Raw genomic sequence first — 27,657 nt, 5'->3', positions numbered from 1 at the left:
ACACTATCGATACCCTTGGTAGTAAGCAGCTCGATGCTGCTGTTAGGACTAACGTTGGCCCTTCCTGCCTTCCATGAATTCAGCGGAGAGGAGAGGCAGGGCCGTAAAAGCTGCTGGAGGAGGAGACAGCTTAGAGGTGGTCCCTGCCAGGGAGAGGGACTCCTCAGGGATTTCTAGCTGCCTGGCCTTGGAGGTGGTGAATCATCCACACTCATGCCCAAGGACACAGTGATGTCCACCTGTTTTTTTCAGAGGCTGTCTCCTGGACTTCGTTGGATACACAGGAAAGACGTTCGCAGGGCAGATTCGACCCCCCCATGAATGAATAAATGAGCTTCAGCTGATTTAGGGAATCACCTACCAACTGCTTAGATGCTCCCTTCACAAGTGCACTTGATCTCCCCCTCTTCCTGTAATGTGGGAGGGCAGTACTATTTTTTTCTGAGTCAAAACTGAGGTCCACAAATGGCCAAGATCAGGGTGTGGGGATGGGCTTTGTAGACTTGCCCCTTACAAGCTCTCTGTTCCATGGCCTCCTTGCCAGGGGATCAGGAAAGGGTGGGGACAGGCAGGGAGCAAGCACTGAGGTGGGGGTGCTTCCCACCGAAAGACTGGTGGTACTCTCCCTGGGTTGCCAGGGGCCTGTGATTGGGACCTGCTCTGGTTTCTAGGGCATAGTAAGTGTGGTCCTGGGGATGCCATCGTAGTACATGGTACATGGATGTGAGTCCACCCAGCCACTTTTCTTTTTATTCCCTTCAGGCCTTTATTGAACACCGGCCGTGTACCAGGCATTCAGATAAGGAACCATAGTCCCTGTCTGCAGGGAGCTCATAAGCCAATGGAAATACAGTCTAGTGAAGGCTATATTGTTGAGGATGTAACTGTATGTTTGTGTATGGGCGCGCGTGTCCCTGAATGTGTGTGCACTTGTGTGACAGACCGTACATGTGAGGGCTTGTGTGGAGGTGACTGCACATGTATATGTGCATGTGTGTTTGAATGTTATGACCACATGCGCGATGAGTGTGCAAATGTGCATGGGTGTGCAGGTGCACATGCATGTGTAGAACGCACAGGCTTACACGAGTGCCTGAGGGGGATGTGAACACATGCAGTGCGTAAGCGCATAGACGTGTGAGCTTGAGAGTGGGTGTATTCCCGTGTCTTGTGTGCACACCTGTTACCCCTTCAAACCCATCTTTTGAGAATTCAAATAACATCGGGATGGACTCCACCTTAATGTCCCTTCTGCACACTGTCGGGGTCAGGCCACCTGCTACTCCTCCCCTCCCCTTCTCCTAGGCCTTTGCACTGGGAAGGGACAGAGGTAGGGGTCGGGTGTGGACCCGGAGGTGAAGGGCGGGGCGGACAGTGGGCATTCTTGCTGACAACGGCTGGGTAGGGAGCAGGGCCGGGGCTGGGGTGGGGAGGTGGGGTGGGGGAGAAGCTGAAGCTGGAGGCAGAGGAAGATGGGTGAGAGAGTGAACGCTGCGGGGGTCTGCAGCCGAGAGGAACGGGAGCCGCAGAGGGGATGCCCTGGTCCCTGAGCCCACAGCATCCGGGAGCGGCGCGCACTAGCGCGGACCCGGCCCTGGGTACCGGGGCGGAGTAGCGAGAGGCTCCGAGGGCCCGTGTGCGGAAAAGCGGCAGCGGGGCGCGCGGGCGCCCGGCTCCCCGCAAGCCTTCCCTTCCCCTCCTCTCCCCTCCCGGAGGCGGCGGGGCGGGCGGGCGCGGTTCCGGGGGTGGGCGGGCTGGGCGGGGAGGAGGCGGGGCCGCCGCACTGGCTTCTCCCAGCCCCTCCCGGCCGCAGCCAGAGTGAGCGGAGTCTCGGCCAGCTCCGGGGGGCGGGCGCTGGAGCGCAGCGCCGCGCAGCCCTATCCGACCGCCGAGCGGACCCAACTGGAAGCCGAGCGCTGCCGCGGGAGGCGGGCGACGGGGGCAGGTGCGGCGGCTGCGCGATGGACGGGCCGCGCCTGCTGCTGCTGCTGCTGCTCCTGGGGGTGAGTGCTAGCTGGAGGGCAGCCCGCGCCCTCTCCCCGGACTGGAACCCCAATGGGTTCAGGTTTCCCCGAGGGAAAAGAGAACGGAGCGTTGGCGTCCCAGATGCGGGGGGGGGGGGCGGTGGATGGCGGGAGAGGAGCTCCGCTGCCAGGATCCACGGAGGAGCGTCTAGGGTTCTCAGAGCGCAGGGGCGACCCTGAGACCAAGGGTAGAGATGCGGGGAGAGGGGCGCACGGATGCGGGTCCTCAGGTACCGCGGAGGGTGCGTATGGAGGAGCTGAGAGGCGGTCTCTCGGATGCCTGGGTTCTGAAGAGGGAGTTTAGATGCTGGGATCTCGAGGCGACTTTCCTCCTGAGCATCTTGATCTCTTGAGGGTCGTGGGACGGAAGCCAGGCTGAAGGAAGGGGAATGGGACGGGGATTAGAGATATGAGGGGCGAGCGGGGCTGGGGCGGGGAACCGGAGACAAGGAGATAGAACAATGGGGGAGGTCGGAGGGATTGGAGGCAGAGGGGTCCGGGCATCGGACAATGAGGGCCAGCCAGACAATGGGGGGGAGGGGCGTGGAAGGGAGAGCTTCGGGGAGCGGGGGTCGTCTGAAGAGAGAGAAGCGGGCTTGGGAGGGCAGAAAAAGGACGACAGCGAGGGGGAGAGAGAGAGAGATGCCCCCGAAATGAAAGAGGGCGGAGAGGGAGAGCGGACCCCGAAGTGGTCGGGGCCACGCCTGCCCGCCGAGGGACAGTGGGACGAGCAGACAGAGCAGAGGGACGGACGTTTCCCGCGCCTGCCGCGCGCCCTTTCTCGCGGCCTCGCCCAGTCTGGGAACTGCGGCTGGGGATCCGAGGCTGGGAAGGGAGCGCCCACTTCGCCGGGGCGAACCCGCTCCCTGCCTCCCCCGCGACCGGCGGGCTCCTCCGACGCGCTCATTCTCGCGGTTTGAAGGCGCGCCGGGGACCGGAAGGGATGGAGCGGGCATCGTGCGACCTGGTCCGGCCGCAGCCAAGTCTCAGGGTGCAGAGCGCCGGGACTCGCGAGGCGGGCACGGTCCGGGCGGCGCGCAGCCTGGGGTCGCGGCAGCCGAGGCGGCCCGCAGGGGGCGCTGAGAGGCGGGGGCTGTGCCATCAGCAGCTGCCGGCGCGACTGGGGCTGCGCGCCGCGCCTCCACGCGGACCCCCCATTAAGTTAAGCCGCCCGAGCGCGGCGCCCGCAGTTCTCACGGGTCCGGCGCCCAGGCGGGTCGGGATTCCGCCTGCGCCCCCCACCCCCACCCCAACTTTCGGTGGAAGACGCCGGGCACCGAACGGGACGGAGGCGGTCGGACGCCGCGGATTCCGCCTCCGCAGGGGACTGCGGATCCTCTTAAGCATCTAAGTCCGTCTCATAGTTCCAAGATATTCAGGAGATGTGACCTGTGTGGGCCCAGGAACGGAGTGCCACACGGAGTTTGGCAATGAAAGAGGTGTCCTCACTCTCCCTGCCATCTTCATTTCTCCTGAGCGTTGCATCCCCAACCCCCATTTTACAGGAAGGAAAACTGAGGCTCTGAGAGTTTAAACGACTTGGCCAAGATCCCAAAGCAAGTTAAACCAGAGCGCTGGCCAGGCTGTCCCGCACCTGATTCCCAGCGCGGTACTCCCCATACCCCGTAGGGGGGCAGCCCAGCGTCGCAGCGCGGTACGAGAGCCGCGTTTCTCGGCGGGGGGAGGGCTGGACAGCATCCCCTGAGTCAGGCGGGCTGTGGAATGTGGGGGCTGGGGTGGGCAGAGAGCCTCTCCGGGCGCCGGCCCCATCCCCGGAGCTCAGCTCGCTGGAGCTGTCAGTACCTGTGGCTTCTCCGGAGATTTGGGAGCGACTGCGGGCACGTTCGCTGACCAACGCGGCGGGTTAGAGATGCTTCTGGACTGGGGAGGTGGGACTGGGCCGGCCAGTAGTGCGGCCCCCGGAGCGGCGAGGGACTGGGCTCCGGACCGGGGCTGGGGAGAGCGTCCTCCCAGTAGAGAAGAGGCGAGGGAAGAGGAGGGCTGCGCGCGGAGGTCCTGGGGGCTCGGGAAGGTGGACCCCGCGCAGAGCCGGCTCCCGCAGCCCCTGCGGCTCTTGCCTCCGCCTCGCCGCGGGGCTGCTGTCTGCGGGCTGGCTCTGCGCACCGCGGCGGTCCGAGTTTCTTCCTGGGCCGCGGAGGGAGAGTGCTGAAACCAGAGCGCGTCCCGGCGGCTCGGCTGGCGGGCCGCGCCGGTAATGGAGGCACTTTGTCATTCAGACGTCTGTAACCGGAGCCGCCTGGCTGGCTAATGCGCCTAATAGGGATGCAACGAGGGCCGCAAATGGGAGGACAGGAGCGGCCGGGCGAGGGAGGCGGCTCCGGGATGGAAGGGGTCCCCACCCTCCCCGTACCAGCCAGGGCCCATTCACGCGCCTAGATTCTTCCCGGGGGGGGGGGGGGTTCTGTGCAGGGTGGGGAGGTGGGAATAATAAAATTGGCTGAGTGCCTATGATGGGCCACGCACTGCCCTGGGTAATTTCTCTTGTGTCATTTAATCCTTATAAGATCCCCGCAGAGTAAATCTAGTTATTCCCATTTTACAGTTGAGGGAGTTGAACCTCCCAGACTTTCAGGGTATGAAAGCAGGCTTCCCCCAGTCCGTGCGTGGTGGCGCCCTTGTTGGAACCCAGAATGCTTGGCTTGGAGTTTATTCTGTCCTCTGTGTCCCAGTCTCTACCCCCCCCCCCCCCGCGCCCCAGCCTTCTAGATCACGGAGGGACAGGAGGACCTTAACCATCACTAGCTCTGAATATTAGATCTGTGTCCTATGTCCTTGGCGCCACAAATTTGGAACTGAGCCCCTTCCCCCCCATAGTCCCCAGGCCCCTCTCAAAGTGTTCATGCAGCCTCATCCTCAGTAATTAGCTTGTCTCCTACCCCAAATTCAACAACTACCTAAAGGAGTGAAGTGCATGTGCCAGAGTCTCCCCGGGTTTGCATTGACCTCAAAAGACCCTCCACATATTCGAAAACTCTCCGATGCCATGGCAGTGGCTAATGGCTCCATTCACCTAAGGAACCCCTTTGCTGAAACTGTTGTGAGTGGTTAGGGCTCATCACACTGCAGCATTCACATAGTTTCAAATTCTTTCAACCATTTTGTTGCGTTTTCTATTTTGTCCAATTTTTAAAAAATTTTAAGGTTTCTAAAAGTCAGTTCATTTAAGGGTGATTCCACCTTCGTTTTTTGAAAGCCTTGAAATGGCAAAAGGATTGCAAACATTTTCAAAAATGGGATGAAATCATCCCATCAAATTGGAAATGAGTAAGTGTAATAAATGTAGATTTCAGGCACATGGGTCTATCATTTTGGTAAATTGATCATTTTGGAGCAATAAACCTGAATCCGTGTCATCCCTCCTTGCTTCCCAAGATTGCCCCGCCCTGGACCAATAGAGGGTGTGGCAGGGGCCAGGCATTAAGCCACTTGGCAGATTTGTCTCTGTGAGCCTCAGTTTCCCCAGCTATCAGAGAGGAGATGAAGGCAGTCCCTCAAGTCCTTCCCCCTCAGCATCTTGGCTTCTGGAGTAGCGGTGTGGAGTGATATCTCCTCTCCCTCATGGGACTGTGACTTCCCCGGGGGATCGGGGACCATGTGTCATTGGAAACACTTAGTTCAATGCTGAGCAAATAGTTGTCAACTAGTAAATAGGTTAATTAGTTAACTGCGAGGAGACCAATTCCCATTCTCCTTTCCCTGTGCCCTCTTCAGACTCTTCCTGGTGGGTCTTTCTTCATGCCTAGCCTGCCCCTCCTCTAGGTAGTTTCCTCTCTTTGGGCCCAACTACTGCTCGCCCTTCCTACTGCCTCCCAGCCAGGCTCAGCAGCTCAGCCTGAGACAAGACACTTCCTTGATAACTAACATTTATTGAACTTCTACTGTACACCGGACAGGCTTGCCTAAATTACTTCATGTAATTTTCATGGCAACCCTGAGCACTAAATATTACCAACCCAACGTTTTAGGTGGGAAAATGCAGGCTTAGAGAGGCTGGGAATTGCCCCAAAGTAGCAGACTGTTAGGTAGCCGGTCTGGGGTGTTTTGAAATAGGACACATAAAACGAGCACAGGAAACACATGGATGCTAATTATGTGGCCTGGAGTCCAAATGCAGGACTCGGGAGAAGAGAGAGGTAGGCAGGCTGCAGCAGGGAGAGCAGGCCTCGAGGAAGAGGGGCATGCAGAGGCCGCTCGAGTCCCATGGACCGACCCCCTCAGCTCTCCGCAGCCCAGCTCTCTGCTGACCTCAACCAACTGGAATCCAGCCAAAAGCCACAAAAGAGGCAAGAAAGACCTTGGGAAAGAAAACAGAGGGATCCTGAAGTGTATAAACACCTTCATCATTTGATGCCTACAGCAATCTAATGAGGCAGGTACTGTCACCATTACCTAAAGATGAAGAGGCTGAGGCACAGAGAGATTTCAACCTGTCCCGGGTCACCCAGCTCTCTATCCCTGCTGGATGCCCCCAGCCCTCAGGCGAGAAGAGAAGCTGAGAATGGTTGAGGGAAGTCAGCAGAGGGAGGAGGGGGACCTCATGAGGAGGGATCCCCAGCGGGTGCCCCTTCCCAGCCCCCAGGTGGAGAGGCCGGGTAGAAGAATGTGGCCAGGTGGGAGGAGGAGCTGATGCTAAGACCAGCTAAAAATATCCCGGCCCAGGTGGTTCCAATAGATCCACAGCCAGAGCCATGGGGGCTGTGAAGAGGAAGGGAGTGTAGGTCACACTTTTGACTCAGAGAATGGCCCCCTCCTGGTTCAGATCCTACCTACACTCACGATGTACACCTTCCTACCCAGGCTAGTTACATGGTTTCTACAGATTCAATTTGACCTAATGAGTTAGAATGGTAGGGGCGGGGCTGCTCAGGTCACACTCTAGTAGCAGCGAAAATTGACAACTGATACCTTGACAGGAAGCAGAGAGACAGAAACACTAAAAAAAAAAAAAAAAAAAAAAAAAAAAAAAAGCTGACGGAAGAACTCTGAGACAAAAGTATGGTGATTTGGGATAAAGAACACAAACGGCTTCACTGCACTGCCGCCCAGAATAATCAGAGTCCCTGAGTCACAGGGAAACAGTGAAGGTATGTTCTGGAATCAGAAGGATGAAGCCACCGTGGTTAAAATGGAAATTCCGCTATCCAGAAAGTCACCCCCATCCCACATTCCCCGGCCCGGCGTTCTAGGTAATTGAGGTCGTATTGTATTTGCACCTTCTGAAATCCCATAAATATACAGGTTGGGTACCAGGCACTGGGGCAACCACAGTCTTGCCCTCCGGGAGCTGACAGTCCAGTGGGGGACATCGCAGCGCTCAGACCAGATGAGCTCTGTAAACAAGGGGAACATGTCACAGGGCCACTCAGCCTCATCTGGGAGGCGTGGGGGCCACAGGATCACTTCCTTGAAGAAGTGACATTTCAGCATGAACCCTCAAGGATGAAAAGAAATCCAAACAGACCCTTCTGGAATCTCGCTCTCCCTCCTAGGGGAAAGCCTGCATCTGGGAACCCCCTGCCCCCACCCCTCCCGGTTTCTGGCCTGCAGATGTTCCCAGACCTGTGTTCCTACCACCTGGGAGGAGATGGTGGCAAATACCCAAGGACCCCCCTCCTATGCTGCCCTCACCGCACCCTCCCTGCTGGTCTCCTGAGGACCACCAGCTGCCTCCTAGACTGACCCAACCTGTCCATCCCCCCCACCCCCTTCCACAAAACCCTGTTTAGACCTCAGGATATTTTAAAGGACTGGAGGGAAAGGGAATATTTTTGGCTATGATCTCGCCAACGTGGAAGCAGAGGAATGTCCAAAAGGACCTTTAACACTCCCCTCTAGTCCCATGACCCCAGAGCCCATACTTCCTCTTGGTACCAAATGGGAGCTGCATGGTCTGAGGCCAGGGAAACAGGCTTTGGAGTTTTATTAGACACGAAGAATTTTTTTTTAGGAATAGAAACATAAAGCATCGGCCAGCACTCCCCCCACCCTCCCAGGGAATCTGGTGCTAAATCATTCCATCCATGAGCAAAGAGCAAAGATGCCTCGGTGGCAGGAACCTGACTCCCCTTTCCCTTGGTTCTAGCGCTATTCCCACTGGCTGCATGGGGCCAGGGAGAGGGAGAGGAGAGGGCTGGTGGCTGGAAATCCGACTCTGGATTTCTTGGAAAATCCAGAGCTGGGCTGCTGGGTGGTGAGCTGGGCTGCTGGGTGGCAAGAGATGTTCCTCATCATCGCTAACAGGCACCCCTTTCTCCCTGCTTGGTGCCAGACTCTTGCCAGTTGGCCGGTTCTTTGCTCTGGCCCTGAGTGGTCTCTATCTCCATGGGTGAGGAGAGGTGAGGACTCAGAGGGAAAGCAGAGCAGGTCAGAACTCCAGGGCAGCATCAGGATTCGAACCCAAGACCCCAGCCCTCTGCCTTCTGTTCTTGTGTACAGACACCGCTCGTTGAATATTTGGTATGTGGAATGGTAGAATTAAGGACCTGGAGAAGGGCCCTACTAGCCTTTGCTAGAAAAAGGCATCTCTCTGGGTAGACAGAGCCCTGCAGCTGTGCCTCCCGCTAAGTGGCATTTGAGCCAGTTTAGTTCCAGTTGCCCCCTTGGCGGGGAGCCCTGTGCTCCCCCATGGGAGCCGTAACCTGTACTGGCCAGAGGCCACCTTCCCCATGTGGTGTGTCCTCAGGATTCCAGGAGTTGCCATTAACCCCAAGATGAACTCTGTAGAATGTCAGCATCCGGGGCTCTGACCTCACACCCCCCGGCAGCCTGCAGGGGCGCCCTGTCCCCCGCTGCCTTTCTTCCCCGCCAGCTTTGATGTGCCTGATGCCTCTGTGCTGAGCTCATCCCGGCCCAGGTGGTTCCAATAGAAGGCTTTAGGAGGGGGTGTTTGATCTCTTGGAAGACACCCCCTCTCGCTTCTCTTGCCATTCTGACCTTCTGATCTATCCCCCCCGCCCAGGTGTCCCTCGGAAGTGCCAAGGAGGCATGTCCCACGGGCCTGTACACCCACAGCGGGGAGTGCTGCAAAGCCTGCAACCTGGGTGAGGGGGTGGCCCAGCCTTGCGGAGCCAACCAGACCGTGTGTGAGCCCTGCCTGGACAGTGAGTACAGGGGCCGCTGGGGGTGGGGCGAGGGGGGAAGGGAGGGCTGGGAGGCGCATGCCCACTGGAAGCCTGACAAGGGCTCTGCCTCCTGGCAGGGTCTCCTGCCCACCTCTGTGTGGGCACCGGAATGGGTCCGACCCAGTATAGGAGGCGAGAAGAGAAGCTGAGAATGGTTGAGGGAAGTCAGCAGAGGGAGGAGGGGGACCTCATGAGGAGGGATCCCCAGCGGGTGCCCCTTCCCAGCCCCCCAGGTGGAGAGGCCGGGTAGAAGAATGTGGCCAGGTGGGAGGGGTAGCTGATGCTAAGACCAGCTAAAAATATCATCTGCACTGTAAAATCAATGGCTGCCACTTACCCTCAGTGTGTTTGGGGGGAGGGAAAGAGGATCAAGTCCTGGCTGCTCTGGAAACTGACCTTGGGGGATCCTGGGAGGGTGTGGCTACCCTTCCCCCCAAGGCCAGCTGTTCCCCAGCTCTGACCAAGGAAGCAGGGCTTTCCAGAGTAGCAGGAGTGGGGGCAGTCCTCACTGTGGGGTGGTGTCAGAGGGGAGAGGGGCCTGTCCTACCTGGGATTTCCTCGGGAAGGGGAGAGAACCCCATCTTCTGGGGCTGCTGCTAGGGGATTCAGAAGGATGGCAGGTCTGGGGACTGAATTCTGTGTGCTTTTCACCCAGGACTCTCTATCCCTGCTGGATGCCCCCAGCCTCAGTTGCTGCCTTCAGGCCACGGGCTCAGTACTCTTTTCCTGCCCAGAAACCTTTCCTCCCTGCCTAGAGTCACATCCTGCCTTCTACCTGGCACGCACTGCCTACCTGGAGGGCCAGTGGGAACCATACCAGATTCTTCTTTAATCATGATAGGAACAAGGGCATAGGAACTGGGAACTCTTTTTTTTTTTTTTTAAGATTTATTTATTTATTTGAGAGAGAGAGAGAACATGGGGGAGGGTAGAGGAAGAGAGAGAGAGAATCCTAAACAGACTCCCCGCTGAGCACAGAGCCCGATGCGGGGCTCGATCCCACAACCCTGAGATCATGACCCGACCAGAAACCAAGAGTCCTACGCTTAACCAACTGAGCCACCCATGTGTCCCAGGAACTGGGAACTCTGAACCCAACTGCCTAGACTGACCTCTGGATTCCTCTCTACCGCCCTCCCCCCCATCCCCCACAGCCTATCTACCAGACAACCCCAGCTCCTTGGTGTTCCCAGACACACAGTTTTCCTCTCTCTGTGCCTGTGGATCCTGTAATTCCATCCCGCAGCAGGAAAGGCCTGCGCCTAGATGGCGAGGCTAGAAGGACATCCTGTAATGCCTTTGCCACCTTGCCATCTGGCCACCTGCCCTGGCCTACCAGGGTTTCCTTCCCAGCAGGGTTGGCCAATCATCGGCTATGCTGGAACCTCCCGAGTTTGCCTCTCTCATTTCCTAGACTCCTGCCTAGGTCCTCTCTGGCCTGGACCCTAAGTGTCCCAGGATGGGTACCCACTCCCTTTTTTTTTTTTTTTAAGATTTTATTTATTTATTTGAGAGAGAGAGAATGAGAGAGAGCACATGAGAGGGGGGAGGGTCAGAGGGAGAAGCAGACTCCCTGCCGAGCAGGGAGCCCGATGTGGGACTCGATCCCGGGACTCCAGGATCATGACCTGAGCCGAAGGCAGTCGCTTAACCAACTGAGCCACCCAGGCGCCCTACCCACTCCCTTCTGTCAAAGCAAGAGATGGGGTAGAGGAGCCTGGGGGAGAGAGTGTCTGGCATCTCCAGAGAAAGGGAGACAGGAGCTGGAGACCAGCTAGGAGGTGGTGGCGGGAGGCGTCCCTCCCATTTGCCCCCTCTGTTCCCCTCTCCACCTCCAGCTGCGTTAACAGGCCGCCTTTATAAGCTCACTTTATGGCATGGAGACCCCAGTGGACTTTCCCTCTATCCTCAAAATGTTTCCACAAGGAAACCCCTTAAGCTCCTGCCTTCATTCTCTGCCAAAAAAGACCACATTTTTCCCACCCCCTAAAACTGTCTCCCAGGACTTTTCTACTAACTTTCTGTATTTTCCCATGGGTAGCCCCCCCATTTTCTCTCCCCCTCCACTGTGACTAAACCCACCCCCCTGCCACATGCCAACCAGAGCAAATCCTCCTGTTTGTATAAACTGGACATCCTGCCTTGGCTGTTTATGTTTGGAAGTCCTTTCTGTAGACTATATCCCTGTGACCCACGTTCACCAGACTTGCTGTAGCCCACCCCAGGGGGCCCAACCATTGCAGGATCCCTGCGGTGTGTCTAATGCTTTATGGTAGAATTTCATTTCTTCCTCACCACAACCCTGTGAGTGGAGAAATTATTCTCGGTTTTACAGAGAAAGAAAAAAAGCTCAAAGAGGTGAAGTAAAACATCCAGAGTCACATAGCTAATAAGTGGTGGAAGCAGGTTTTGGGTCCAGGTTGACCCCGTCCCTGGGAAGAGAGACACAGGGGTTCGTTCCTCTGCCAGAACTGGCTTGAAACTGGTCTCCCTCCAGGCCCACCCCTGTCTTGTCTTCTCGTCCCCCTCGGCTGCTTTGCTTTTCATTTCTCTCTGCTTTCTTTGCATTTCATTTCTTTCTTTGCATTTGCTTCTCCACTGACACTCCGAAGATAATGACTCTGTGCTCCATCTGGTCTCTCGATTCCTTTAGAGAAAGTTGAGATCAGAACCCACGGCAGGCCTCGATTTCCCTCCAGTGGGATCCTAGTCTTTACTTCTGCTTCCACATTCTGAACACTCCCTCCTTCCCTGGTTCCCGGTTCCTAAATCCTGCTCTTTCTGCCCTTGGAGCAAGCGTACATCCTCTTGGATTCCGACTGGCTCAGAGTTCTGCACCTGGGCGGGTAGGGATGGAGAAGATTTGGCTCTGTGCCTTCCCCCTTCTTGCACACGGAGGAGAGGACCCTGGCATCCCCTGGTGTTCCTCCCCTTATTAGATTAGACCTCACATCCATTAAGAGAGCATGAGTCAAGAGTGAGCTTGGAAATCTCCCCTTTGTGCCACTGGGAAGGGCAGAGGACTATATTATATAGAGGCAAGTCCTTCTTGCTTTCTAGCTCCAATCCCTCCTGCTGTTACCTCGACGGGAAGTCCATCCCCACCCTCAAGAGCCAACCCCTTCAGCAGCGTGGGGTAGCGCCATGGGTGGAAAATTCTGCGGTCTAACCCTGGTCAGGCCACACCTGAGCCCCCACCTGCGCGGAGAGGACGAGAAGGGCGGCGGAGGCCCCCTCGTGAAGGCCCGCCCAAGCCTGGGTTGGGTTCACAGCCCAGCTCTGGCCGGCGGAGAGGGCTGGGTGGGAACCATGCTCAGATTATTCCTTAATCATGCTGGGAACAAGGGTACCGGGCTGGGAACTCTCTAAGAGAATATGCCAAGAAATGTACCGGCCTCCAGCTGGGTTACCCCGCGAGGCCTCACAGTCAGCGCTTCCAGGCCTGGGGCACCGGGGGTTCCTGGCCCCCTGCCCCCTTCCCCGCGACGGCTGCCAGGAGCGCTCACAGACCGCGGATCCCGAGGGACGAGGGTCCCGCGGGGCGCTCCCAGCCTCTGTGTCCCAGGTGCCCCGGTGGAGAGCCGGGGAGGGGGGGCGACCTTTCGGGCCCTGCAGCTGCCCGGCGCGTCCCTCTGCCCACAGGCGTGACCTTCTCGGACGTGGTGAGCGCCACCGAGCCGTGCAAGCCGTGCACCGAGTGCGTGGGCCTGCAGAGCATGTCGGCGCCGTGCGTGGAGGCGGACGATGCCGTGTGCCGCTGCGCCTACGGCTACTACCAGGACGAGGCGACGGGCCGCTGCGAGGCGTGCCGCGTGTGCGAGGCGGGCTCGGGCCTCGTGTTCTCGTGCCAGGACAGGCAGAACACCGTGTGCGAGGAGTGTCCCGACGGCACGTACTCGGACGAGGCCAACCACGTGGACCCGTGCCTGCCCTGCACCGTGTGCGAGGACACCGAGCGCCAGCTGCGCGAGTGCACGCGCTGGGCCGACGCCGAGTGCGAAGGTGAGCGCGCCGGGCCGAGGGCGCCCCCTGGGGGGCGGGGGGGGGGGGGGGGGGGGGGAGGGGGGGGGCTCGCCGGCCTCGAGCCAGCCGCCGCCCTCCCCGAAACCCCAGGCCCAAAGGACCCCTCTCACTGTGTCCTTCCGTGGGCTGCGTGTTTGGAAAGCCCCAATCCTCCTCCCAGGCCGCAGCTACGACACTCCAACTCAGTTTCTAGGGCTTTCTTCCCCCGTCGGGGCATGTTTGATCCTTGAGCAGGCTCTCTGGACTGGAGAAAGGGGCTTGAGGACCCTCAGGAGTTGGGGCCCTTTGGCTCGGAGGCCTGGTCTGGGTCCACAGTGGTTTATGGCTCTGGGACCCGGGATGGAGTCTGCCCCGTCACTCTCCGAGTGATGGTAGGGAGGTCACTCTGGTCTCTGGACCTCAGTTTCCTCATTGGTCATACAGTTTTCAGGGATGTCGTGGGTTAGGGAAGGCGGCTGGCCCGCTTTAACTGGTGGTATCTGGGGGCGGGGTCAACAGTGGTTGTTACCCTTTCGCCAAGGATGACGTTGGACTCCCGGAATGCTAAGGAGGTGGTGGGGGCGGAGAAAGAAGGGCAGCAGCAGGCCCAGGCTTCAGGAGCCCAAGGAGGAGATGGGCGCACATGGAGGGGCGGGCGCACATGGAGGGCTGTCGGCCCCAGAGTGGGTAGGAACTGGGTGCACTCACCTTAGCTGGGCATGGGCCCCCAAGAGTGCACCCAGTTCCTGGGATGGGAGGAGGAAGCAGGATGGCAGCCAGGACAGAACTCTTTTGGATTCTGGTTGGTGACATCCATCTGCAGGGAGGCAAGTGGGCTTTTCCATTGCAGGGAGAGGGTGACAGTGCCTTTACTTTCTGTCCACCCCCCTGTGGCTGGGCCCCCACTTAGCTACTTCCCTTTGGGACCTCTCCCTCAGGGTGTCCTCACTCTGAGCAACCAGTGCCTCCTTCAGGGAGCCCCAAGTTTGCCGGAAAAAGACGGCCCTTGCCCCAGTCTGATGAGGTAGACGTTGTCCCAGTTCCCCGGAGGTCCCCCATTCTGGGGGAGGCAGCACAGCCTCTGCCCCCAGTCAGTCCCCAGTCAGATGGGGGAGAGACAGATCCCCTGCCGTGGGGAGCATGCCTGCCTTCCACACCCCATGATCCCTGGCTCGGGGAGCTCAGGCTGGGGAGGGTGGTTAAACTGGGCTGAGGCCAGGTATGTGTGTGAAGCCTCCTGCGTGGGGGTTGGGAGGGGTGGGGGGAGTGGGGCCCAGAACATAGTGGTTCCGGTGGCGATCGCCCTCAGCCCGGAGACAGGCAAGTGGCGTCAGGCACAGGGCAGAGCGGGGAGGGAGTTTCAGCAGCTGTCAGCGGGCAGGCGGGCAGCACAGTTCATGGGCAAGTCTGGACCAGCCAGTGGGGGGACTTAGTCAGGGGCGTGGTTGGAGCAAAGAAAGGTGGCAGCTGGGGGAGGGGTGGGCCCTGCCTTTTGAGGCGTTCACAGATTGCTCTCAGATACCACCCTACTTTGCCAGCCGTCCTGAAGGAAGAGGGTACCCCTGAGGGCTGTGTTTATCGCTGCCCATCTTCCGTTCTCTGCTCTAGCCTCTGAAGGGTTAAATGTCAGCTCCGGAACAGAGGGAACACTTCAGGAAATGGAATTGGATGCGTGGTTTGGTTGCCCCCCCCCCCCCCTTCCAGTGCATTGTACTTCCTTGCATATACATTTCAGGTGTCAACATGGTGACTCACTCAGCCTTGGGGCAGAAGGATACCCCCCCTCTCCACTCCTCGCCCCAGTGAAATTTGGGTTTAGGAGTAACCTAGTCCCTCTTTCCACCCCCAAGTCTGACAGCTCCCATTCCGGAAATGGCTGTCAGGACTCGCCAAGGGCTTAGGGGGTTGGAATGCTGGTGGACATGGCCACATCTGGATCTCATCCTGCTGTCCCCCCCTCCTAGCCCTGCCCCAGAGGGGACTGGAGAGATGAGGAGAAAGTGCCCTGGACAGCCCTGTCTTCAGCCTGATCTGTCCCTTAATGTCCACTGTCAAACTTTCCCATTTGAGATTTCTGGAATCTCTGTGATGGCCTGATTCACCAACACCCCCCAACATACCTTCAGCCTCTGGGGTCGGGGGGATCCTAGCCAGTTGTATCTCAGCCTCAGGGCTTAGATGGCACTGGCAGCTTGCCCAGTCCCCTAGCAGGGCGAGAGAAGACCCCAGTCCGACCCTGTCTGGGGCTCCACTCCCACCCTACCCCTGCCCCCCAGGACTGAGCGGGGGGAGGGGGAAGATGGGGCAACAGGTGGCGGCCCCCTCCCTAGTGCCAGCCAGATGGATTCCAGATTCACATCTGGGGGCCTTACCCCTCAGAAGGTGCTGAAAATGGGGGCCTTTGAACCATCTTCGTCTTGAGCCGTGAAGGGCCGAGAGACCAGGGGGCAGCTTCCACTCCGACTTGGGTGGGCAAACTGGGAGTGGGGTAGGGTGGAGCTAGGGAGCAAGGTGCCTCCCCTTCACCCCATTGGCATGTCCTGTCTGCTTCCCCTCCCTGCCCCAGGCGTGGGAAGTGAGGACAGATGGGCTAGGCAACTTTGCCTGGACAGGTACCCCCAGGCCGTCTGGAGCCCACAGTCCCTGGGACTGCCCCTGACTGGGTGGCAGGATGGAAAATCCCAGCCAGTGGTGCCAGGTCCCCTGTCGGGGAGGCTGGCAGTGCCCACTGGCATGAAAGGGCCCAGGTGGGTGGCAAGGCACAGTCCTCCCCGCCTCCCCACCTCAGGCAGCAGGCAGTACCTTCTTTGGAGGCCTTCTCCCCACCAGCAGTCTGCTTCCGCCCTGGAAGGGTTGGGGCTGCCCAACACTGTCTTCTCTGGGCGGTGAGATCAGATGGTTTGGTTTGGGAGCCACACAGGGCAGGAAACAGAGGCTGGCCACTGGCTAAGGACTGGCTGGAGGGAAGCCAGCCAGCTGGGCACCCCCTACCCTGTCTGAGCTGAGAGCTAGGCCATCAGAGACCAGAAGGGAGGCTGAGGGCCAGTTCTTGGAGAGGTGGTTTGCAGGGAGGTATCTCTCTGTCCAGACCTGAGTACCCTCATCCTTCCCTAGGACCGGGATGACTGGGGCCACTGGGACAAACTGGGACGAGGGGGGTTACAACATTTTCCCAGAGTGATTCCAGCTAGAGGCCTCCTGGTGCCCACTCTCTCTTCTTTGTGTGTTTGCCAGGCTTCTGGGTACCCAGGGAGGCAGAATAGAGTCCTAGGGTCACAGCTGCACTTCAGATGGAGGGGAGCTTAGAGACCCTCTCTCTTAGCATCCCCATTCAATAGATGGGGAATTGAGATCTTGAGAGGTGAAGGGACTGGTCCAGGGTCACACAGTCCATCAGTGACAGAGCCGGAGGGGACCCAGGCCCTTGCTCTCCACCATCATGACTCATACACACAATCCCGGCCCTCACCCCCGTGTGTAACGGCCTGGCACGGGGAAGGGCCTGGGGATGAAGTGCTGGAGCGGGGCTGGTGGGGGGGGGGTGCGGGCCCTCATTCCTGTAGCTCCTTCCCCCAGAGATCCCTGGCCGTTGGATTACCCGGTCCACACCCTCGGAAGGCTCGGACAGCACTGCCCCCAGCACGGAGGAGCCCGAGGGGCCTCCAGAGCAAGATGTCATAGCCAGCACAGTGGCAGATGTGGTGACCACAGTGATGGGCAGCTCTCAGCCCGTAGTGACCCGAGGCACCACGGACAACCTCATCCCTGTCTACTGCTCCATCCTGGCCGCTGTGGTTGTGGGCCTAGTGGCCTACATTGCCTTCAAGAGGTGAGAGGGGGGCACAGGGGACAGAGAGCAGGGCCTTTGCTCTCAAGGAGGGCTTTACCGTGAACTTGACCTGAAAATACACACACTTTTTATTTTTTTTTATTTTATTTATTTTTTAAAATATTTTATTTATTTATTTGAGAGAGACAGAGATAGCGAGAGAGAGCTCGAGCAGGAAGGAGGGGGAGAAGCAGGCTTCCCGCGGAGCAGGGAGCCCGATGCGGGGCTCGATCCCAGGACCCCGGGATCATGACCTGAGCCAAAGGCAGAGGCTTAACCATCTGAGCCACCCAGGCGCCCCTACACACACTTTTTAGAGTCAACCCCAAACCACGCTCATCCTCACCACCAGCTGCCCCATGCCGGCGGGGGGATGGTCCCTGTCCTGCTCTGGCCCCAGCACCTCCCCACTCCCTTGAAACTGCTCCCCTCCCTGACTGCACACCCCCGGCTGCACACCGAGCTTTCTTTACCAGCCACCTGTGCCCTCGTCCCTCAAACCCCATTGACCCCCAGTGACCTATGTGTGCATGTGTCCCTTCCCATGTCACATTGGGGATGTTATGGCACCCACATCAAGAAATTCAGGACGTGCAAGAACTTCTGGAAAGTGTTTTACTTATTTATTTATTTTTGAAGATTTTACTTATTTGTATGAGGGGGGGAGAGCATGAGCTGGGGGAGGAGCCGAAGGGGAGGGAGAGGGAGAGAGAGAGAATCTCAAGCAGACTCCATGCTGAGGTTGGAGCCCCACGTGGGGCTCCATCTCACGACCCTGAGATCATGACCTGAGCCGAAACCAAGGGTCAGACGCTCAATGGACTGAGCCACCCAGGCGCCCCTGGAAAGTATTTTAAGTGTTTCAATGCATTTTCCATTCTTAAAAAGAAAATCTTCAAAGTAATACATGCTTGTTTGGGTAAATGCAAACAAGACCAATGTCTTATAAAGCAAAAAGTAAAAGCCCTCTTTTATCTCCCCAAATCCTACCTCTCTCCTCATTGGAATCTGTTTGGAATGGATCCTTTCCAGCCATTTTCTGTGCCTTTATAAACATGTGTACATAAAACTTTTTATAGTTATACGTAAACACACAGAGGGTTGTTTTTTTTTTTTTTTTTAAAGCATCTATGGGATCCCACTATCCATACTCTACAACTTACCTTTTCACTTAATCTCCCTTGGGAGAGCTTTCCCCAGGACATACAGATTATCTGGTTGTTTGTAACCGCTCACTCAGGATATGGATGGATCCTAATTTATTTGAACAGTCTTCTTTTGATGCACATTTGATTTGTTTCCAGCTTTTTCTTGTTGCTAATAATAGCAGAGGAAATCTTTGTGTATATCCCTGCACACATGTGGGAGTAGTTTAGCAGGGTAGACTGGGAACAGTGGAATTCCTGAGAAATCACTGGACGCACCATTCATTCCGTGAACATTCACTGAACCTTTGCGCCGTGCACTGAGCCCTGGGAGCCGGTCGGCCCGCACGGTGCTTTCGGTGCAGGCCAGGGGCGGGCAGAGATGGACGGAAAGAAGAACCATAGGTGCTCTGGTGGGGGGCTATGCTTGGGCACCTGCCAGGGCCCCAGCCCCCACACATCAGAGCACAGATCCCTTAGGCACCTGGATGGTGCCGGCCCTCGCCCCCTGAGACTGGGCCCGTCCTCTGGCACCAGGTGGAACAGCTGCAAACAGAACAAGCAAGGAGCCAACAGCCGGCCCGCGAACCAGACGCCGCCGCCGGAGGGAGAAAAGCTCCACAGTGACAGTGGCATCTCTGTGGACAGCCAGAGCCTGCACGACCAGCAGCCCCACACGCAGACGGCCGCAGGCCAGGGTGAGCAGGGAGGCGGGGGGGTGGGGGGGGATGCTGAGGTAGGGAGGAAAGGAGTGATTAAGGGTAGACCGTAGGAAGGACTGCCGGAGGGGCTGGCTCACAGGGAACAGGGCCTCTGTGTAGGACAGGAGAACAGGGTGCGCAAACGGGGAGGAGAGGTCTTTCCAGTGGAGAGGCGTGGGAGAGGGGGAGCTTTGACAAATTAGAGCATCCAGACTCATCAAGCTAATTGTCCCCCCCTTAGGGCTAATTACTCCCCAAAGTGGCTGCAATTAGCCTCCTGCTCCGGACTTCTGGGGAGCAAGTAGTTAATTATGGACCCTAATTAGTGTCCCAGCTCCAGGACACTTGCTGTGGTGGAGTCTGGGGCTAGGTCCTGTCCCTCCCCTGTCTTGCCTAATTGCTGCGGGGCGGGGCGGGGTGAGATGGGGGGGATAGTGCTGGAGCTGTGGGCCAGAGAGGATGTGAGTCAGCACCCCCAGGCCCCTCCACAGCCCCCCATCCACGACCTCATCTTGACCACCCCTCTGCCTCCAGGCCCTTGGGGTTTACCCACCCTGGGAGGAGAAATGCCTCAGCCTGTCTTCGGTCTTACCCTGGGGCCCCCATGCCCACTGAGGGAAAAAGGGGGTCTGGAGGGTAGCCTCTGACGCCCCCTGGGTTCTTGGCAGCCCTCAAGGGGGATGGAGGTCTCTACAGCAGTCTGCCACCGGCCAAGCGGGAGGAGGTGGAGAAGCTGCTCAATGGCTCTGCGGGGGACACCTGGCGGCACCTGGCAGGCGAGCTGGGCTACCAGCCTGAGCACATAGACTCCTTCACCCACGAGGCCTGCCCCGTCCGAGCCCTGCTTGCCAGCTGGGCCGCCCAGGACAGCGCGACACTCGACGCCCTTCTGGCTGCCCTGCGCCGCATCCAGCGAGCTGACATCGTCGAGAGCCTGTGTAGCGAGTCCACGGCCACGTCCCCGGTGTGAGCCGCCCCCCGGAGCCCCTGCCCTGCCCCCACATTCTGACGGCTGATGCTCCAGCCACCCCCACGGGCCAGCGTCAGAGCTGAGCTCCGGGCAGGGCCGCGGAGCCCGGGCCCCTCCACCGCAGCCCTGTCCCTGCTCCCGTGTGGCCCCATCGCTTCTGATCGCTCTCTCCAGCGCCAGAAGGGCCCCTGCTGCCTCTCCCACCCCGCCCCTAACATCACATCTCACATCTTCGCCCTTCTCCCCGCACTCTGGGTGGGCCAGCCCCTCCCATCTCAGCAGGTGTCAGGCCTGGGGGCTGACACCAAGGATGGTGCTGGGGACGATGACAAAGCCCCAGAGACTCGAAGGGAGAGACTGAGGAACCAGAGCCATGGGCTCTACACTGTGAACTTGGGGAATGAGGGACCATCATTGTGGCCTACGTCCTCCCTCAGCCCCCTCACCCTCCTCTCTGGCCCAAGATGAAGACCACCAGAGGCTTGTCAGAGCTGAAAGGGGGTTTTGAAGTCTAGTCCACCCCATTGTTTTTACATATAGGAGAGTCAAGCCCAGAGAGAGGGAGTGACTTGCCCAAAGCCACCCAGCAATGGGGAGGACAAATGTGGGCTGCCCCCACTCTCTGAATTAGGGAGTGCAGGCCTCAGGTTTGCTTGAGGGCAGGGAGCTGGGTGGGGGGAGGGGGCAGGCAACCCTCTGGAAAATGTCTCGAAGCCAAATCCAGTCTGCCCTCCACCATCTCCAGGCCCGTCCAACCCCTGTGGAGATGGGAGGCTTTCGCCCAAGGTCTGGTGCACTGATCCGTCAGAGATGGACTTGACTGAACATGGATTGGGGTTTGTGGAAAGGGGTGCCACTTCCCTTTGCCAGTCCTACTCAGGCACGTCAGTGTGGCACCCATGGTGTGGCCCAGCCTGCAGGTGCCCTCCATCCCGGCACAGACCCAGAGCCAACACAGGCAGTATCTTCTAGAGCCAGCCCCGGGGTCAGGGACTAAGGGCCCCGGACCCACGACAAACAGATCCATAGACACACGGACGCAGAGGATGAGAAATCCTGCTTTTCTCCCCAAGTTCTTTTTCTTGGGCTGGGCCCGGATCCTGCCCAGGGCGGCTGGCAGAGAAGCACTGAAGGGATTTGAACTCAGCTTGCCCTCTTCCCTCGCCCCTGGTTTGGCGGGCCAAGCTCGGCTGAGGCTTGAGCTGGCGTCTGGCTTCCGAGGGCCTGCACGTGGAGGAATGCTTCCCCCCCCCCCCCCACCCCCCCCCCCGCCGCCCCCGTCCTTCCTTTTCCTGCGAGCACAGGGTTTGGCTGGGCTCCGACGGTCCCAGTGAAGAAAAGCAGACCAGTGTGGGAATGCAGCAAGAAGGAACTGAGGGAGACTGTGGCCCGCAGAGGGCCTCTCCCAAGTTCAGAGGACCCTGTGAAGGACCGTTTATTCCCTAGCTTGGTGCCAGAAAGGGGCCGTGAGGTCTCATGAGGTCCTTCCTGGCATGTTCTGTTTTGCTTGACATTGGAATGAGTGTGGCGCCCCTCTATTTAGCATGACCAAGCCCCGAGCCCCAAGCAGGGTGTGCGCTGGTGGCCACCCTCTCCCCTGCCCAGGGTTCTCCCAGCTCCGTGTAAGGGACTGGGAGCATTGTAAGTAGATGGCATTTCTGTGACCTCCATCTGATGAGGGGAGGAGACTCACCTGCTGGCCCCTCACCTGTGCACCTGGAGAGCAGGGCAGGATCTGAGTGTATTTATTTTCCTCCCCAGCAGCTGGGGAGGGGGTTGGGGTACCACAAGTATGTTTTAGCATGTGTTTGGTCCTGGGGCCCCTTCCGCCTCCCTTTGGGCCGAGATGAAACCCTTTCGGCCCCCCAGCTGGGGGCTGTGAGCTCCAGACTCCCTGTCACCTCCCCTTTGCATCCTGTGTAATCATTTCTTGGGCCTTCCTAAAGCCTACACATAACACATAAATGACGAATATTATAATAGCAAAGAAAGAAAACCAGTGCAAAGAGATTTTCTGGAAACGCACGTGACTGGAGCCAGTGGGGGCTGTGTGTGGCGGGGGCGGGGGGGCAGGTATAATTTCCATGGGGGCCCTCTGCGCCCAGGTTTTGGAGAGGAAAAGTGAAAATGACCGTGCAGGAAGCCGGCCAGCTGTGAACTTGACCAGATGTCAGAAGTGAAACTGACCACAGGGGAGCCAGAGGCTTGCTAGGAGGGCCGGGTCGCAACCCCGCAGCTCCCAGCCACCCACATGGCCTGGGAGACGCGCACTCACACCCACCCACATGCACACACACGGGCGCTGGCTCCAGATGGCCTGGCAGGAGCCTGGCTGCTCGGCCTGCAGTGAGGCAGGCCCCTCCCTGGCGGCTCTCTGGGGCAGGTCCCAACCCTGGCTCCTGGCAGCCTGGCTTTGAGCCCCGCCTGGCCCGGGAGCCACAGGGCTCCCGGCCCCAGGCCTGTGCCCGTCTCCGAGGCTGGTCCGGCAGCTGGTCCAGAGCAGCTCAGCCTCTGCTGGTCACTCGGCCAGGTCTTCTGGTGGGGCTGGCTCGTGGCTGCTGCGGAAGGTCGTGGGAGGCTTGCTCTTCCCGGAAAGAACAGCAAACAAACCTTCCTGGTCTCAGGATCATGGCAGGGGTCAGCCGGGCCCCAGCCAAGGGTTAGGCATGAGGCAGAGGGGGAGCTGTCTGCCATCTCCCACCCCCCATGTCCGTCTGTGAGGGCTGTGAGGAGTGCATGTGGGGGGTGATTCAAAGATCTGGTACTTGGATAACCCCCAGTGTGACGAGGGAGGGAGCTCTGTCTCTGTCTTGAGGGAGCCTCCTGTCTGCTGGAGAAAACACAGTCCCAGACTTTGGGTACCTCTAATCTGATGAGGGAGGTACAATTCCCGCCCTAAGATAGCCCCCATTCTGATGGGGGGAAATGCCTCTAATTTGGTGGGGGAGAGCCAGATGCTGCTTGTGGGAATAAGGGAGACACACTCCAGCGATCCCGAGGGGGGCGCGGACAGCAGACAGGCCCTGTGTGGTGTGCAGGGCCATACTAGGGGTGAGCGGGGTCACCCGGGCCCACCCCTACCAGGGGTTAGGGAAGACTTGTCAGAAAAGGCACATTGAAGCTGAGCCCTTACTGATGAGTGGAGTCAACAGGCTGGGGGAGGAGAGTATTCCTGGCAGAGGACGCAGCTCAGCAAAGGCCCCAAAGAGAGAGACAGCAGAGCACACAGGAGGCCTGGGGAGGCTCCTGTGCCTGGAGCCCAGAGAGAGCAGAAGGTCGGCAGGGCCAGATGGGGAAGGGCTTACAAAGAGACAGGCTAAGGGGTCTGGACTACATTCTGAGAACACTGGGGAGCCATTGAGGGGTTTTGAGCAGGGGGGTGCCACAGCCAGCCTTCATCTAAGAAAGCCCTCACTCTGGGGGCGGTTGGGAGGGTGGAGGGCGGCGGGAGAGGCGGGGAGGTGCAAGTCAGTGGCGGCCAGAAGTATAGGAAGCCGCAGGGATGGTGAAAATAGGCCATTCGGAAAAGCTGCTCAGAGCATGCAGAATTGGGAAGGGGGGCCGGAAGTGGCTGATACTGGCCTGGGGTCCCCAGGGGTAGCGGAGCAGAGAGCCTTATAGCTGTCATGCCACAGATTCGCACCCCCTCCCCCAGCACATTGTGGAGAAACCCTCTCTGCCTTCCTTCAGCCTAAGCTCCACGCCTCCTTCTCTAACTCCCGCTGCAAAGGCAAAAATGCTTATCAGCTTCCCATCTGTAACCCTCAGAGGGTTGCATGAGGCCCCTGCCAGCTCCTGCACACTCACTGCTTTGCTCCAGCCATCTTCATCCTCTTTTGTGTTCCCCCACACCAGCCCTCTTACAATTCCTCAAGCTTCAGTGTTCTCTTTGGCCACAGGACCTTTGCACATGCTGTCCTGTCTGTCTGGAACACTTGCTCCTTCTTTCCCAAGGGCTTCCTTGGGGAAGCTCTCACCATACTCTAGACACAAATCAGGTTTCTTGATTCCACGTCCGAGGACATCATGTTCCACTCCTTTTCTTTGCAATCAGGGACTATTTGAGTGATTATTTGATTACTGTAAACGCCAGGAATCCAGAGACAGGGTCTGGTTTTGCTCACCTTCTAATCTTCAGCACCTGGCCTGGCATAGAGCTGGCACCCAACAAAAATTTGTGGAATAAATGAGTGAATATGCTCTCAAACAGCACTGTCCAATAGAAATATTGGATATATGTGATTTTTAATTTTCTAGTAGCCACATTACAAGAGTGAAAAGGAGGCAGGTGAGAGGAACTTCATATTTTATTTAGCCCAATATAGACAAAGGATCATTTCAACATATAATCAATACTTTTAAATTGTTAATGAAATATGTTAAATTTTTTTTCCTACTAAGTTTTCAAAATTCAGTGTGTATTTTATTCTCACAGCACATTTCAGTGTGGACTAGCCCCCTTTCAAGTGCTTATAGCTGCATGTAGCTAGTGGTCATCACACTGGGCAGCCAGCTCTAGGGACTCATACCTCCCAGAGTAGGAACTCATTCGGAGCCCCTAGCGGGCTCAGAGGACCCATAGAGGCTGCCTTGCTTCTTCCCATGTCATCAGTCCCCTTATAGTTCTATAGTTCTCCCATCCCATCCCACCCCACCCCCCATCCCCATGGCCTCTCTCTGCTCAGGCTGGGAAACCTCCCTTTAACTCTTTCATTCTCTAGGCTAGAGGATGAGACCCTTCATCTTTGCCCGCCCATCAGGGCCCCTTGTCTTCCCCTAGTGCCTCCCTTCCCTCTTTCATCCAGTTCAGTGAAGCTGAGATGAGACTGGAAGCATGTGAAAGGCCTCTTCTTCCAGTGAGGAGGGGTGTGGCGGGCCACTGAGCCTGGAGCCCAGTGCTCCAGGGGGCTGGGCTAGAGCTCGGATCAGGAGAAGACATTTCCCATGATGCTCCAGGCTGGGGGGGGTGGGGTCTGCTGACCATATGCCTGGGGTAGGCGGCTCCTCAGATAATGCAAAGCAGATTCCTCCCCAGCTTTGTGGCAGCTGGTGGGCAGAAGGCCAGGGGACAAAACTGAACCCCCTTCTGGGTGCAGGAGAACAGAGGCAAAGGGGGCACCTTCGGCCTCCTGCCCCCTGTTTTCTGACTGCCCCCAACACCCCTGCCCTCACGCTGACCCTCCCAGCTACGCCAGGCTCCCTGCTCTGGGTCCCCTGCCCCAGGCTCCAGAGCCCTCTCCAGCCCCAGCAAAGTCCCCCACTTCTCAGCACATGACCTTGATGGTCTCTGGGGCAACGCCCTCATTCATTCGGGGACCCAGTATTCTTCCCAAGGGAGACGTTGAGAGGGAGACCCTCTTCATTCCCACGTGCAGGGGGATTCCTCCCAGGCCTGACTAAAAGTTAGGGCTCCGCACAGTGGTCCCCATTTCCACAGCCCAGCTCTACCCTCTGAATCCCCCAACCACGTCGGAAGATGCCAGGAACATTTTCCTAGGGCTCTGTCACGGAAGAATACTCCGGAACATTCCAACTCTCACCCTCCATCCCCCCAGGGCCCTGAGTCCAACCCTCTTCCCACAGCATCCGGGTACTTCCCAATCCCCGTGCCCTCCCGGCAATCCCCGCTCCGGCTGTTTCCAGCAACATTCCCAAAGGGCTCCGGGGAAAGGTAGGACCAGGTCTCCTCCCTGCTCTGAGGCTCTCTTTGGAAAAGTCTGGGAATCCTCCCATCCCCCTCCCCTATTGGAGTGACTCATAGAATCCGGTGGTCCTTGTGCGTCATCCAGTGGGAGCCCAATGTCCCCCTGAGAAGCCCTCCACACTCTCTGGCCTGGGCTCGGGGCTCAACGTCCACATTCCAGGGGCCCAGCCCTACGCCGGGGCCTACGGCTTCAATCAGCACTCCAGATGGTTCTCATTCTACTCCTACGGACCTTGGGATGCCAGCAGTCGGCGCCGGAGGTGCGGGCCAGGGGCACAGAGCAGCCCAGCTTCCATTGGTCAACCTCGGAGCCCAGGGAGGCCACACGGTCGTGACCTCCTGGAAGATGGTGCGGACAGCCCGGAAGCCAGCCACCTGGGAGCTCCCCTCTCCTCACCCTGCGTACCACTTTAGATTCTTGCTGCAAGAGGGAGAAAACCCAACCCAGGGCGGTTTAAGGGAATGTACTCTCCGTCGGAAGGAAAGGTCTAGGGGTAGGGCCGGCTCCAGGCACAGCTCGATTCAGAGGCTCCAACAACATCCCAGGGCCGAATTTCTTCCTCTCCATTTCTTGCCTTCATTTCCTTCCCTGGACGATTCCCTTGTGGTGATAAGAGGGCTGCAACAGCTTCGGGTCCAGGCCTGTGGGAACAAGAACGCCTCAGTTCTAGAATCCCCCAGAAAGTCTCCAGGCGTCCTGGGTTCCGCCTGGCCCGTCCCCGTGGCCGTGGAATGGCCATCACTGATTGGCTAAAGTGGAGGTCATACTCCACCCCGAGGCAGGAGTGTCGCCCCTCTTAAAGCATGGGGACTGGTTGGGGGAGCGGAGTTGAGTACAGTTACCAAAAGGGGGGCCCCCCTAAAGGACAAATGTAGCCCCCAACCTAGCTCAGCATTTGAGTTTCTTCCTCCTCGCCAGGCAACCCAAGCGAGACTCCACCCCCAGACCCAAGGACGTCTTTCTAGTAAGAAACGCCGTGAAACAACACAGACGTTGAGGTCAAGGGCAGCCAAGAGGCACTGGGGTTCCAAAGGTGGAGGAAGTCTTCATGGCTGCAGGGACCCGAGGAGGAACCTGGAGGGGAGGCTTGACCTGAGCCTTGAACGATGGGCAGGACTGGGATGAGCCACTGGATTGGAGGAGGGTGTGCAGGAGACAGATGGCGGTGGCCAGAGGAAAAGGCGGTAGGTGAGACAGTGGAGGCCCTATATAGCTTCTCCTAGAAGCTTTGCTGAGAGGGGAAAGAGATAGGGTTGGCCTGGACGAGGGACTTTGCTGTGGGGAGCAAGAGGAAGGAGGTGATCTCCATGGTCAAAAATGGAGGGAGACTATTTCGGGCAGAGAAAACAGCTGGAACAAAGACCAAAGAATGAGGACTCAACTTTGACCGGCATAAATGATAAGGGGAACAAGGTGAAGATCAGGCCAGAGCTAGCAGGGACCCCAGTGCCAGCTACTGAAGTTATCTAAGCAGGAGAATGTTCTGGAAGGAGAGGCAGGAAGCCCTGCTGGGAGGCTGGTGCTTCAGGCACAAGAACTAGCAGTGGGGAGGAAAAGACGGGAGCAACTCAGGAAATATTAAGTAGGGAGAATGACCTCGCACTGGCACCGGATGGGATGGGAAGCAGCACGGCGGAGAGGAGTCTCCGTGACTCCCCGTCTCCAGCTTTGGCAGCCGAGGGCATGATGGTGCTGTGTTGTTTATCGAGTCGGCAGCCCGGGAGGAGGAGCAGGCTTTCGTGGAAGATCTTGCACTCCCTTTTAAGTGTGAGAAGCCTGGGGGCCATTCAGGGGAGAAAGGCAGGAGGCATTCGGTTATCCATGTCAGGAGCAGGGAAATTCCAGGGCTAAAGTGGAATGTTTTTAATCATCTGCCAGCCCCTGGGTGAGGTCCCCACTGGACAGAAGGAGAGAGAGCCCTGGGACAGGCCTGCTGAAGTGCCCGAGAAGAAGGAGACAGAGATGATCAAGAAGGGCCAGTGAGTGAGCGCCTGGACCTTGCAGCATCAAGGAAGTCTACGAAGAGAGCAAGTTACCAGGAGGAGGTGCAGGTGATCCCCAATGCCAGTGCTATGGGGACACCTGGGGGGGGGGACTGGGATGAGCCACTGGATTGGAGGAGGGTGTGCAGGAGACAGA

General features: G+C 58.1%; 1 protein-coding gene across 1 annotated transcript; it reads left to right on the top strand.

The window, feature by feature from the left end:
- Window positions 1–1,961: 1,961 nt before the first annotated feature.
- NGFR (nerve growth factor receptor) lies at window positions 1,962–20,468 on the top strand. The gene is made up of 6 exons (XM_021704356.1): window positions 1,962–2,003; window positions 9,004–9,145; window positions 12,809–13,168; window positions 16,745–16,997; window positions 18,680–18,840; window positions 19,512–20,468. The coding sequence occupies exons 1-6, from the start codon at window positions 1,962–1,964 to the stop codon at window positions 19,811–19,813; spliced, it is 1,260 nt and encodes a 419-aa protein (XP_021560031.1). The 3' UTR covers window positions 19,814–20,468.
- The last annotated feature ends 7,189 nt before the right edge of the window (window positions 20,469–27,657 follow it).

The sequence above is a fragment of the Neomonachus schauinslandi genome, chromosome 15, assembly GCF_002201575.2.
Source record: "Neomonachus schauinslandi chromosome 15, ASM220157v2, whole genome shotgun sequence".
NCBI lineage: Eukaryota > Metazoa > Chordata > Mammalia > Carnivora > Phocidae > Neomonachus > Neomonachus schauinslandi.
Note: the sequence above shows the minus strand (reverse complement) of the source record. Positions and strands in the feature narration are given on the sequence as shown.

Coding starts and splice junctions, on each gene's coding strand:
- NGFR (XM_021704356.1), top strand. CDS start 1,962: ATGGACGGGCCGCGCCTGCTGCTGCTGCTGCTGCTCCTGGGG. Junction 13,169..16,744: donor GGCCGACGCCGAGTGCGAAG/GTGAGCGCGCCG, acceptor TCCTTCCCCCAG/AGATCCCTGGCCGTTGGATT. Junction 16,998..18,679: donor GCCTACATTGCCTTCAAGAG/GTGAGAGGGGGG, acceptor CTCTGGCACCAG/GTGGAACAGCTGCAAACAGA.